General features: G+C 40.9%; 1 protein-coding gene across 1 annotated transcript in view; it reads right to left on the bottom strand.

Annotated features, from left to right (window-relative positions):
* The window catches only part of PCNX2 (pecanex 2), a 250,569-nt gene that overhangs the window by 106,393 nt on the left and 129,053 nt on the right, over positions 1–15,123 (bottom strand). The window contains 3 exon segments of the mRNA XM_043511376.1: positions 6,713–6,890; positions 14,387–14,449; positions 14,451–14,526. Coding sequence (XP_043367311.1) covers positions 6,713–6,890; positions 14,387–14,449; positions 14,451–14,526 — 317 coding nt within the window.

Here is a 15,123-nt window from a genome sequence, read left to right on the forward strand (position 1 = left end):
TTTGTGTAATGACTCATCCATTCCCAGTCTCTATTCAAGCCTAAGTTAATTGTATCCAGTTTGCAAATTAATTCCAATTCAGCAGTCTCTCGTTGGAGTCTGTTTTTGAAGCTTTTTTGTTGAAGTATAGCCACTCTTAGGTCTGTGATCGAGTGACCAGAGAGATTGAAGTGTTCTCCAACTGGTTTTTGAATGTTATAATTCTTGACGTCTGATTTGTGTCCATTCATTCTTTTACGTAGAGACTGTCCAGTTTGGCCAATGTACATGGCAGAGGGGCATTGCTGGCACATGATGGCATATATCACATTGGTAGATGCGCAGGTGAACGAGCCTTTAGTGTGACACTGTGGCCAAAAGAGCTAATGCAATCCTGGAATGCTGTGACTGAATGCACTCCTGTAGTTCCACCCTATGCACCACTGTACTAATCTTTGTACAAAATATGCCCTGTGATATTATTTGAAAACTAATAACTTGCTGGTCAATAATATCACAGTAAAATGTGTGTAGCAACGTTATATGTTAAGTTATTAATTCCCCCGATTGATGTTGGTGACACAAGTTCAAACCCACATAGCCCAGATTAGGTAGGACCGGTCAGGTCAAGCAGGTCCTAAACAAAGAAATGTGTGTTTATCTAATTTACATACAAGTTGTAAACAGGGTCCTCAGACAGCGAGAGTGGGAAGACAGGAGACAAGGAAATCTGCATTTCAGCAAACAGAGGTGAGAAGAAATAGCATGCATTCTCTGTCAGCACCAGACACCATGCCACCTTATTGATTGCTTGAATAACTTTAATTAGCTGTTACCCTCAGGAAAATACATTTCAAAAGGTAACTGAGCTACAAAAGTGAGGGGCAAAAACACCCCAAGTTCTCTCTCTCCCTATCCATCTCTCTCTCTTTCACCTAAGATGATAAACCAAACAGTCTTTGGGAGCAGATCCTGACCTGAAATTTGGTCAGCCCTGTTGCTGGAAGCATGTGATAAGAACTTGACCTTGAACCAAGTCAAGTTTGTTAAGTTTAGAAAGGTTTTATCTTTATTGCTCTTGTAACCATCTCTGACTTGATGCCTTATAGTTAGGGCCCTACCAAACTCATGGTCCATTTTGGTCAATTTCACAGTCACGGGATTTTAAAAATGATAAATTTCATAAATTTAAATCTGAAATTTCACAGTGTTGTAACTATAGGGGTCCTGATCCAAAAGAGAGTTGTGGGAGGTGTGTGAGTGTGTGTGTGGGGGGGGGGGGGGTTGCAAGGTTATTGAAGGGGGCAGGGGTCTTGGTATTCCACCCTTACTTCTGCGCCGCTGATGCTGGTAGTTCTGCCTTCAGAACTGGGTGGCCGGAGAGTGGCAGCTGCTGGCCAGGATCTCAGCTCTGAACACCATTGCCAACAGCAGCACAAAAATAAGGGTGGCATGATATGATATTGCTACCCTTACTTCTGTGCTGCTGCTAGTGGGGTTCTGTCTTCAGAGCTGGGCGCCTGGGCAACAGCCACTGCTCTCCAGCAACCTAGCTCTGAGGGCAGTGCAGAACTAAAGATAGCAATACCATGACTCCCTTACAATAAACTTGCAACCCCCCACAATCCTCGTTTGGGTCAGGACTTCCTGTTTGAGAAATGCTGGTTTCCCTCGTGAAATCGGTATAGTATATGGTAAAAGTACACAAAAGATCAGATTTCACGGGGGAGACCAGATTTCACGGTCTGTGATGCGTTTTTCACAGTCGTGAATTTGGTAGGGCCCTATTTATACTTGAACTCACTTAAAACTCTCTTTATCATTAAATAAAAATCTCTTTATCGTTATTTGTTTTATTCTTTAATTAAAACTAATCCAGTGTTGTGAACTGTTTGGATAACTTCATTTAAGACAGCAGACTGTTGTATGTTGATCCCCTTAAAGGTGCAATGGATCTAATACAGAGGTTCTCAAACTGGGGGTCAGGACTCCTCAGGGGGTCATGAGCTGTCAGCCTCCACCCTAAACCCTGCTTTGCATCCAGCATTTATAATGGTGTTAAATATATAAAAAAGTGTTTTTAATTTATAAGGGAGGGTGGCACTCAGAGGTTTGCTATGTGAAAGGGGTCACCAGTACAAAAGTTTGAGAACTACTGATCTAATAGATCTGAACTCCAGGAGAGGGCTGGATAGTGCAGAACACAGGTTTTTTTGGGGGGATGGGGAGGGAATCCAAGACTGGGAGTGTATTGGGGTTATCCTGCAAATAGTTGCCAAGGCTGATGGAAGGCAGAATGTGGTGGTGTTTGCAGACAGGCTTTTAAGGTCAGAATTGCTGGACAAGGGCTGTGGCTATACACTGACACTGATGGAGTGACCTGCATGCTGTTTGGCTGTTTGTGAGTGGCACATGTGGGAACTACAGAAGCAAAGCATTGAGAGGCACCCCAAGTTGCAGAGTAAGGGTGACACAGCCCCTCACTGGACTGGATTTCACCCTGGAATGTCACAGTTGCATAAACAAGACAATCTTGAGAAAGAGTAGAGAGGTTATTTTACTTCTATATTTGGCACTGGTGTGACCGCTGCTGCTGGCACTATGACCTTGTGTTCAGTTCTGGTGCCCACAATTCAGGAAGGATGTTAATAAATTGGAGAGGGTTCAGAGAAGAGCCACAAGAATGATTAAAAGATTAGAAACCATGCCTTACAGCGATAGATTTAAAGAGCTCAATCTATTTAGCTTAACAAAGAAAAGGTTAAGAGGGGCGACTTCATCATAGATTATAAGTATTTACATGGCGAACAAATATTTAATAATGGGCTCTTCAATCCAGCAGAGAAAGATAACATGATCCAAAGGCTGAAAGTTAAAGCTACATAAATTCAGACTTCTAAATCCTGTATTATACAGGAAGTGATCTAGATCAGTGGTGGGCAAACTGCGGTCCGCAGGTTGCCCACCACTGTCCTAGATTATCACAGTGGTCCTTTCTGGCCTTGGAATCTACTAATCTAGGTGCACAGAATGAAAAGAGGAGGGGACCCCAGTATTCTTGTACCAATGCAGCCATACTAAAAGTGTTCACCCTCTAAGCTCCAGGATGGGTGCTAGGGCTGACTTCAGCATTCGGGGCTCCAGAAGAGGTTTGCACAGACACTTGTACAGATTGTGGTCCCATTTGCCACACAGCAGTTTACTGGTGCACAACTGCACTAGGGAGAGCACAAGCTACACCCTTTAACAAACAGTAAGAGTGCTGGGTAAGCATTTCCATTCCCATCATCCCTTGTGGCATTATACCTGTACTTGGCTTATGGCATTGGCTGCTTGTGAGAGCACCCTCATGGGTTCATCATACTACCAAATTTATCCCTTTCTTCCTCAGCTTTTTCACCCAAAATTTGCAGCTTCCTCTTGTACCAACTCCCATAGCTGCATGGCTGTCAAAGGGAGCTGTACTAAGTGAATTCCATTTGTGATGTGTTTGTGGGAAGAGGTGGGGGGTAAACTATGTGTATTATCCACATTGTGATTTTCCTTCAGTTAAGCGATTGATTGATGGATGTCACAGAGATGGAAGAACCGACCTTCCTCTCTAATATCCCCAAATAGTTCATCTCTCACCTTCCTCCCAGAAACTGAATAATTTTACAATTTCCATCTGATTATGGAAAGATCCTCAATGCTGATCCCTCTGACATGCTGAGAAATCTAAGGTGAAATACATTCAATTCTTGTTCCCATTTCATCTTTGCCTTATCACTGAAGAGTATTTTCTCAGTTCCTTGTAACTAGTTCTTTTCAGATAACATGAGCAGCCCCATAAGCTGTCAGATGGATACTCAGGATGCCTTCAAGAAGCCCTGGGAGAAGTGGTGGCTCATTTGAAGTGATTTCATAAATTTGTAGATTTTAAGGCTAGAAGGGACCATCATGATCATCTAGTCTGACCTTTTGCATAGGACAGACCAAAGAACCTCATTCAGTAACTTTTACATCAAGCCCATAACTTTTCTTTGATAGCAGATCTTTTAAAAAGACAACCTATCTTGATTTAAAGACTTGTAATGGGTGCATTTGGATATGTCTGAGGATGACAGTTTGTGAGCAGCTAATGTAGGTTCACAGTATGAAAAAGGCCGAGAACCCCCATCCTAGTTCAATGAAAACTTCAGTCATTTATTAAAAATAAATAAATAAGCTGCTCTAAACATTACCTTGTTCCTTTTCCATGGCAATTTGAAACCCAACATGGTGTACTCATTTTGTGCATTTCTAACCCGTTTTAATATTAAACTTTTAAATTGTACAACTTTATATATAATTTAGATGAGAGTAAATGCTTTCAAAAGAGTAGTAAATTAGTCATGTGACATTAATAAGTCAAATAGCATTAAAAAAGAACTGAAAAATTCATGTTGATTAAAAAGAACACCCCCAAAAAATCCCAAACAAAGAGTCAAGTTCTCTAAATTCTCATGTTATCTGCATCACCTCAAGTGGCATGGTTATTTGCAAATGTGGATAAAATCTGTGAGCAGTCATTTTTGTTGCAATGCCCTGATTTGCTCAGTGAGCAGTCATATTGATTTGAATTCTCTGATTTGAATGGATTACATTACTAGCATAATGATGGGGAGAAGAGGGAAGAAACACAATCACTAGGAGATTCAGAGATAATCTATCTGACATTACTAGTGGAGCTTGTTCAACAGAAGCCTGCCTAAGGAACACCTAACAAAATTGTGAATGTCTGTCAAGTTTAAATGTAGTTTCCTGCAGCGTCTGGCAGAAGAGAAATTGATCAGTGCGCCCTGCAGCATCTTAGAGGGCATGCGTGCTCTCTTGTACAGTAACGCTGCTCAAACAATCATTTTGATGATAATTTAAGACATAATGCTTAGAGTTCCATTATCAGACAGTGGAAACCTCACACCTACAATGAGTAAAGTGGATCTGAACTGCCATTTTATGAGTTAGTTCTGCACAGGCAAAGGTGGTGGTAATAAGAACTTGTTTTCTATTTTTTCTTTAAATAGTTGTGAACATTGAGATTACTGAACTGTGCATTGATTGAAGCTGTCAGCTTCTCTTGTTGCTGAAGCTGTACAGACCACAAAACTTTCAAGAACAGAGCTGGGATACAGTTGTTTAAAGCTGACTGTGTGGAGAAATTCCTACACCATCTTTATATGTTATCTTTAGCCCCAAAGTAATGAGATTCTATAAGAAAGGTCCATACAATTTTTAGAACTAATAAAAGTTCATAGTTTAATTAGCATAAAAAAATGTGCTTAATTAATACCATCCTTAATCCTATTTTTCAGAGTTGTTTTAATGACCATTGTGTAACTATGCATGTGGTTTTCTAATATAAATAATTCAGCCATTTTATTTTAATTTTTTAAAATATCACAAAGCCAGGTTCGCCTGCTGAACTAATGACCTGAGAAATTTCAGGTTTACTGAGATTTGGAAAAGCCAGAAGACCTATGAAATAGTTCAGTGGTGTAACTAGGCATTTTAGCTCTCAGGGCAAGCAAGCATATTTGCGCCCCCTACCATTTCCCATCATATTTACATACCCCCTTGGCTTTGGGCCCTGGGCGGCTGCCCTGCTTGCCCCGCCTTAGTTATGACCCTGCTTAGCTAGACTCTTAATTATGTCTAGAATACATAGCTTCAGCCCAATACCTCAGACTTTACCATATCAAGCCTCCCATAAAAACATACAGTGTGATAGGCTACATTTAATTTACTGTGCACCTTTGATTATCTCACTCTTACTCTCCTCACTAATCCATCTCCTCCAAGGCTAACATTCCAAATCTCACAACAGCTTCAAATAGTCAACATTTAAAAACAAACAACAAAAAACCTCCATATCACCCACAGCCACAAATATGCAGCTTTCAACAGAAAATTATGACATGGCGATAATCATTATAAGCACTGGTGGGAGCCCTAGTGTAGACAAAATTCAAGCAATTTCTGGTATTTTAGCACCATGTCAATTTAACCTACTTTTGATTTGAGAGGAGCTGCACAGGTCATGAATTAGGGTACAATCTGGAATTATGAAAAGAGTTTTAAGACTGTATGTATAACTCAGAGAAAAAAAGAGAAAGGAATATGATAAGAGTCCATGACACTTCAGAATTAATACTGTAAAAGTAAAGAAGAAGCTTGAGTTTAAGGTTAAGCACTGTATAACAAAGATAATGGCCTGAAACTAAGGTAGGAAAAATTTAAGTCAGACATTAGGAAAAATTTCTTATCATAAGGATGATTAGATATTGGACTAATTTCCCAAAGGAAATTGTTGAGTCAAACACCAGAGGCTTTCAAAGGAAGACCAGATAAAAACACTCATGCAATTAATACAAAGGCAACCTTGCACTAATGGCTCAAAAGCCTCTTTCAAGTCATTTATGACTCTATTCTTAAAAAATCTAAATTGTGACTTCTGTAGCATCATGCGAACAAAGAAGTAAATATGAAGTTTCATACAGAAACAGAAAATACATTTAACTTAAAAACTATTGATTTTATCCTCCACTAAGATTTTTTTCTGTGATACCAATGGCCTGCTTCTGTTAAAATGATATTATAACAATTATATTTTAAAAAGATATTCCAGCCATTTATCAATGCAGTGACATTGGAAAGATAATTCAAACTATGAAAACATTTTATATCAAGAAAACAATGGTGTTTGTAAACTTGCCTTATGAAACACAATGGACATCATGAAAAAATCCAGCAAGAAATTCTCTGAGATACCTCTGTAGTCAAATTGGAAAAAGATTACAGTAAAGCTCAAAGTAACAAATTGATGAACCGGATTACAGAATGAGGATCGGAGCAGCTTCATCCCAGCAATTGTTATCAGGAAAATATCACAGCTGTGGGAATGAGGGAAAAGAAAACCTAATCAAGTTAACATAACAAAACAATTAGACTGTAACTAATGAACATGAATAACCATATCAGACCTACTCTTGACTGATAAGTCTAGCTACACACATACAGTTAATTTATTTTTATATTAATACTAGTTTTTGTTTTAATAATCATGTTTATTTAATCCATCTGCAACAGCAGTTTTACATTGCTAGCATTACATATCTCTAGAGTACTTACAGAGCTGTAACACGGGAACAATTATGTATTATAAGAGTAGCATCCATTATTGTAGTAAGTACCTTATAACATAATAAAATATAATTAAATAAAATCCCTAAAATAAATTTTCAACTTGTGACTTAAGTCTGGCACCATTCATTTATAGCACTACAATTTATACAGATTTATATTAGAAAGCAGCTTGTTACCAACTACAGGCAATAAATCTGAATCACCACCATGTTACCCAACTTTAGGCTGGTGCAGTGATGAATCAAACCCAGTATTTGTAAAATGCTGAAAATAATCCTCTATGTCAATTACAAAACAACAGAATACTTGCGAAAGCATGTGGCAATTGACAGCACAGAAAGTTCTAAATGGAGTGGTGCATTTTTGTCATTTTAAGGCTCACAGTTTGTGCAATTCCAAGTTTATTTTATTTTTTGTGGCATTTATTCACTGCATTCTTAATGCAGATCCAACTTGATTTGAGTTCAGGCCACTCAAAAAGATCACCTCGTCATCACTGTCTGAATGAAATGCCGAAAGACCTCATTTCTTACCCTGTCAGAAATTCTTTCAATTTTATTTGGATTTCCGAATGCAAAACTAGGGACTACAATAAAGTGTTTTTGACAGTCTTAGAATATCCCCTAGTGGGTTGAGAACATTTTTTTGGATTTGATGTTTATCAAGAACAAGAAAATTCTTGGGGGAAGTGAGGAAGATTTTAATGGGGAGAGGCATAAAATCACAGAGCAACATAAGCAACTGAAAGACCCTTTCCCTGATCAGGTTGATATTTATGCCCATCTAATATCCACAAAATTTCAGTCAGAAACGAGTTTTATGAGCATATAATCTCTTGCTAGAGGATAAGGGAACATTGTTTTCTGGTAATTCTGTCTCTTTAAAGATATTGCCACACAGGATTCTTTTTGGAGGGCATGGGGGGATTTTCTTACGCTCCCAGTGGAAGCATGGTACAACTGCCCTAGCTCAGTGACCTCTTTTTGTTGTTGTTGTTGTTGAACCTTTTGAGGCAGTGACAGTAGCAGGCAACATGGTAAGCTGCCCCAGACTGTCCAATATGCACCACCAACCACCACCCCCTTTGGTTCTGAAACATTCCAGTCAGTTTCTGACAGTGCCGGAAGCAAGGGCTCCAACCCCTACCCATCATCTCTCCCCCGCTACACACACACACACACACACCAATTCCATTTTTTAAATTAAAAAAACCAGATGCAATTAGAAAAGTCAAATACATCCAGCCAGATAGGAACAACAAGATGAAATTGCAAAAACACATTGCCTCAAAAAACATCCCTCCAAATTCTGAGGGGAGGCGGACAAGTGAATGAGAATCTGCAAGATGATGTCTTAAAAGTAGAATTACAGGCATGGAAAGTAACTTCCCCTTCTTTAAGCTACCATATACACGACATTCTTCTTCCTGGAGAGTATGTAGCCAAGAACGGAGAGATAATACAGCCCTTTGTAATAAGAGGTCTAAAGAAACAAAGAATCCAGGGCTACCCTGCCTTAGCAGGAGATGAAGGCCCTGCTGGCTGCTTTGCTGAGTCTCTTTCAGGCCCTTTTGCCTAGCAACCAGGTTTTGGTGCAGTTAAGGAGGTATTGTTAACACCGAGCATGTCCAAACCCAGACAGATATTTCGTGCTGGGGTTGGCTCCTGCTCCCCAGAGGGCTTGTCTACACTGGCAACTTTTGTCACCAAAAACTGCCTTTTGGCGACAAAACAGCGATAGCGTACACACTGCAATGTGACTTTTTTAGGGGGGAAAAAAACGCCCAGTTTTGGTGACAAAATACTTCCACCCCTGCGAGAGACTTTTGTCTTTTCCCCTCCCTTTATTGTCTACAGACTGCCCGTGTAGACACCACAGCTTTTTTTTCTGATTTTATCGGCCTCGAGAAAGTGCCCCACAAGTCCCATGCTGCCGCTCTGGTCAGCAATTTGAACTGCGCTGCTCTGCAGCCAACCCGCCCCCGCCCCCTCCCCTCCCCCTTGCAAGTCCCGGGAATTCTAAATCTCATTTCCTGCTTGCTGGCTTCCCAGATGAGCTTCCCAGGTGGCTTCTCAGGTGAGCATGGCCGGCTATCGCACCACACACGCTCCCGCTTGGACCACCGCTGAGTTATTGGATCTGTTCAGTTTACGGGGAGAGGCGTCTGTTCAGTCGCAGCTGCGAGTGACCCGTAGGAATTGGGACACATATGGGCAAATTTCTTGAGGCTTGTGTGAAAAGGGCTGTGATTGGGACGCGCAGCAGTGTAGAGTGAAGACAAAAGGGGCTGAGGCAGGCGTACCATAAGGCGCAGGAGGCAAACCATCGCTCCGGCGCTGCATCTAAGACCTGCCGCTTCTATAAGGAGCGGAATGCTATCCTCGGTGGTGACCCCACCTCCATCGCCAATAGCCCTGTGGATACTTCGGAGGCAGCAGAAAGAGGGGGTAACCCAGAAGCTGAAATTCTGGATGAAGAAGTCGAGCTAGAGGAGGATGTGGCGGTCCCAGCGGGGTTGCCCGGTGGTGCAGGTAGCCAGGAACTTTTCTCCATTCCAGAAGTGCTCAACAAGGAGCAGGAAACAGATAAGACACCGCGTAAGTTGCTGTGGCTTGTGTAGGGAATCGAAAAGTGGGAGGGAGGTAGTGTTTTCTGTGAGCTGGACATTGCCCTGTGTAGCTAATCTGCATGGCCAAGCAGGGTGTCAATGGACATCGAAACCTGAAGGGAATCCTCCAGAGAGAGGCTCTGGAAAATTTCCAAGAGGTACTTGTTAATCCTCTGCCACAGATTCCAAGGGATTGCAGCCTTGTTAATTCCCCCATTGTAGGAAACTGTAACATGCCATCTAGCAATCACTGGAGTTGGGACCAAAGCGGCACATAGCTGAGCTGCATATAGACCAGGGTGAAAGCCACAAGCATGCAGTAGTTGTGCCCTGGTTTCCCTGGTTACCTGCAGCAGTGAGATGTCAGCCATCAGATTGGCCGCCTGTGAAAATGTGCGTGATAATTTTAGAACGAGTTCCCTGAAAAGCTCCCCTGCAAACCGAGACCTTTTTGTACGCACAACTGCCTTCCCCCCACTACCGACACTCACCATGATTGGGGTGCTCGCAGAGCTCTGTGCCTACCTAGAGTCTCGGAGAGAAAGTGATTTCTACTAGCAAAAGGTCCTTGTTACTGAAACGTTTTAATCATTTGCTGGAATGTAACAATCCCTCTTCTGTTCAGCACAGACCTTGAGGAACACAACACGCACCTCTGCTGACTGGCTTCGGCAGATAAGGAAGAACCCTAGGCGCAGCAAAGAAGACATGTTCCGGGAGGTGCTGCAGCATGATGAGAGATAGAGCAGGGAACGCAAAGAGTGCTGGGAAGCCGAAAGGCAGGACAGAAAAGAGAGTGCTGCATTTGCTAGGCAAGCGACAGAGCGGATGATAAAAGTGATGGAGGATCAGACAGGGATGCTCAAGTCTCTGATATAGCTGCAGACTGAGCAGACCCATGGTCGACCTCACAGCAGCACATGCACAATTCTTTGCCAACCCCACCCCCCTCTATGCCCAGACTTTCCTTTCACATCCACAGCCCTCCTGAGTTTCCCCATCACTCCACCCCTGCTCACAGCTTGCACAATGATAGCTGGAGCTACACACCGTTGTGAGGTTTTATCCCTTTTATCAATAAGTAAAGGCTAAGGTATTTAATGGTACAGCATTTAATTCTGTGTTCTACAAAGCATATAGCAATCAATTCACTCTCAGAAACAGGCTTCTAAAGCATTGTGTTGCATGGATCCTGGGCCCCAGAATTGTACACGGATGCCCCAGGGAAACAACTCCAAAGCAGACATGTGTTACTACCCCTCATTGTCAAAGTGGTTCCTCAAAGCCTCTCTGACGTTAATAGCAGCCCTCTGGGCTCCTCTGACAGCCCTAGCATTTGGTTGTTCAAACTGCGCAGCCAAGCGCTTTGCCTCAGTGCTCCACACCTGAGCAAACATTTCATCCTTAGATTCACACAGATTATGTAAAGTGCAGCATGTGGCTATGACTACGGGAATATCATCCTCAGTAAGGTCTAGCCTGCCACTGAGACACTTCCAGCGACCTTTCAAATGGCCAAAGGCACATTCAACTATCATGTGGCATCCACTCAGCCTGTTAAAATGCTCCTTGCTACTGTCCAGGTGCCCTGTGTAAAGTTTCATGAGACAGGGCTGTAAGAAGCTAAGTCTCTTTGAATGTAAATGGGATTTAAACTTCTAAGAAACAATACTTTATCCTTGTTTGGTGCTAGAGGCTCTGGGAAGCCCTAAATCCTCCCAAAGAAACTTATTTAAAAATAATTATTTAAATATATATATATGTATAAAAAAATATGTACATTTGGCAGTTTCTGCACTTCATCCTCACATATGTTTTGCAAAAGTCAGATAAAAACTGAAGGTAGCTAATTCTTCATCTCAATTTCTTGAGAAATACAAGCTGATTTCAATTTCAGATTACAAGGTCCAACTATCTGAACAACTCTAATGATTTTATTGCAAGTCGTGCAATGTCTGGAATTTTTTTCTTTTTCTTATGATGTGATTTCTGTATTCAGACTTGTGCAGTTTTTCCATTATCCCTCAACGGTGAAGGTACTTAGCCACTGGAACAACTAACCTAGAGAGGTAGTGGATCACACTATCACTTCAAGGTAAAACTGGATGTCCTTCTAAAAGATATGCTATAGCTCTAACAGAAGTTACGGGTTTGGTGCAGGAATTACTGGGCACGGTTCTATGTAGTATTTTATGCAAGAGGTCAGACTAGATGATTATAACAGTCCTTATATCAGTCCTGGCCTTAAATCCACCAAAACTTAAATGGTCATCATCTCCCACTGCTTTCAATTGGGGCTGAGCCAGGCTTGCCTTCAGGGACTAAGGAGAACCCCATAGTCATTAGGTGAGGGAAAGGAAGGATATAGAATGGGGAGGTGCCAGGAATGAAAGTGTAGCAGCAGGTCAGGAGACTGTGGTAGGATCATGAGGAAGTCAGAGGAGCATGGGGAGAATTAGGTAAACTGAGAAAGTTGCATGGGATTATGATGTGCAAGAGGCTGACTGAAGGGAGTGCAGAGAAATAAGCCAGGATGAGGGGATGCCTGGGACATGGAGTGCAGGAGGAAAATGGGGTACCAGGGAATGGAAGGGTGGGAAACAGTGAGGGGAAAGGGAAGGAATACAGGGAGGCAAGCGAATATAGGGGCCATATGGAAAAGTGTGGAAAGAGAACATGTGTGGGGTAGCTGCCATTCTATCCCCACTATCCTCCTCTCTAAGTATTCTGTCCAAGTTAGGGAAAGACAGCTCTCCACACCAAATGGGATAAGAAAAATGAGTCCTCTCTGAGCAATAGTCAGGACCTGCATTGTTAAGTGTGTCTTCAAAGGGTGAATTTAGATAATCACGCCTACATTGGTGGACTGGTGGCATTCTCCTAAAGGTTAAACTATCAGAAGGCAGACCCAAATATGATTACTTTTAAAATCTCATGTTTTGGGGGGTCTGAATCATGATTTTTGAACAGCTGGGGTTGCAATTCTGCTCTGAAAAGTTACTATGTAAAATAATATCTTCTTACTCAACACATCTGATCCTCCAGTGGATTCAGAAATACATCTGATGACAAGTGTCAAACTAACATTTGGCTATTTTTTAGTTCTAGCTAGACCTGCAGAACCACCACATCTATGAGAGTGAGCTGTACTATATTTCAGATAAAATTTTCAAACATGCCTAAGAAACTTAGAAGCTTAAATCCCATTTACATTCAATGAGACTTAGCTTCTTAAGTGCCTATGTCACTTCTGAAAATAGGTATTTTTGAAAATGTTGCCGTATGCTCCTGTACAAAAGTTGATGTAGTTTATTTATAATGTAAGCTCTAATTTAGAATGTAAGCTAAAGAGCTTACATTCTAAATTAGAGCTTACATTATAACCTTCTTTTGGTATATGTCTGTACAGTCCCATGAATCATGGGTCTGGAGCCTCGACATGCTACTGTCATAGAATATTATTATTATTAATAATAAATAGTTTTTCACTACATCCAAGTTAAAAATAATCTGATTTTAAAAACGAACATCCAGACAATCTGAATAAGGGAAATAAAATGCTCCATTTGTAATGGATCTTTGTTCCTGAACACAGGCCAGTTTAACAATTTAAATCACTGTAGTAGTGAAAAAGGCTCTGTACTAATTCTGCTCAGTGAGGACATTGCAATCACTACAATACCACTGAATCTCACAGCAGTTTGTAGGTCATCAAGCAAAAACTGCCACCACAAAAGGCTATCTTCAAAGAACATACTATAATACTGTGGATCAGCAACATTAGTTTGATTAGAATCACAGAGGCTAGACATGGAAAAAGCTTATACTGTTTTCCTGATCATATCCCTGCTAATTCAGGATAGGTTCTGCACTCTACATTCTTGAAGGCTTTGTCCAACCTAGCCTTCAATGACTCTAGTAAGAAGCCTGTGACACCTCCTCTGAGAGCCTTTCCACAGTCTAATAACTTTACAGTTCCCTGATGTCCAACCTAGATTTCTCATTTCATCTCATTAATCCTGGTTACTCCCAAGTGTTTACACCCTTTGAACACCTGCAGCCTGGTATAATATTTCCTGGTTTTAGCTGTCATTTGGGCATGCTATACATATTTAGTTTTTTAATCTCTCTGTATAAATTTAAATCTCTCTAGCCTCAATCATGTTTGCTGCAGTACCAACAGCATCTCCTTCATCATAGTTTAAGGCAGTCTGAATTGTCCTTTAACAGAGCCAATAATGATAGGATTTTGTATTTATTGTTATTCATTATAGCACAAAACCAATTGACACAAATAACCAGACTCATTTAAGCAACATTAAATTTCATAAGAACATAAGAATGGCCTATACCAGTGACCCACCTACCCCAACATCCTGCTTCCGACAGTGGACAGTGCCAGACACATCAGAGGGAAATAACAGGAAAGAGCAATTATCGAATGCTGTCATTCGTCCCCAGCTTCTGGAAGTCAGAGGTTTAGGGACACCTAGATCATGGGGTTGTGTCCCTGACCATCTTGGCCAATAGCCATTGATGGACCTATACGCCATGAGCTTCATCTTTTGAACATTAGTCTGAATGTGAGTAGTCTTAAATCTATGAATCACGTATTATGAACTATAATCAACTTACTGTGTACCAAGTCTCTTGTATTTACTAATAGAAAAAGCATCAATGGTGAGGGCATTCATATTATGCTGGATACAAGATGTATTTCTCAAAACACTGAAGCCACACATAGAGTCTTTCAAACCACATTAAATGAGCAGCATCTGAAATAAAAACACAGATAACAGACCATTTTGGCAAATTATTATTTTTTCAGCATATAAATACTGTACAGACAACAAATGCATTAAGTCAAAAGGACAAATCATGAGTTTTGTATATCATATTAGTTAATATACCACTAAATTTATGACACTTCATGTAATCCTTAATTCTTTTGCATATAGCATCATGTTGTTCTCTGGGTCCGGCCAATATTATACTTTACATACTTTGCTTCTTTTTGCTGCATCCACCAGACCCGGCACATATAGTAGCTTGAAATGGTACATAGTAAAGGATAGTTTCTTCTAAGTTTTAGAAGTAAAACATGACACAATATTAATAAACATATTTGTTTTTCATCACTTTAATCACTTTCTTACTTAGAATATTTTATTTATTAAAGAATATTTATAATTAACTAGCAGTTTTCATGTTACCTAGTGGGGAAGCTGTGTGACCTAGTGGAGAGAGCACTGAATGAAGATTCTAGAACCTGATTTCTATTCCCAGCCTGTCACTGGCCTGGTCAATGACCTGGCTAAGTCATGTGCCTCCTCTCCCCTCTCTGTGTCTCAGTTACCCCATCTGTAAAATGG

This window comes from Dermochelys coriacea, chromosome 3 (assembly GCF_009764565.3).
Source record: "Dermochelys coriacea isolate rDerCor1 chromosome 3, rDerCor1.pri.v4, whole genome shotgun sequence".
Lineage (NCBI taxonomy): Eukaryota > Metazoa > Chordata > Testudines > Dermochelyidae > Dermochelys > Dermochelys coriacea.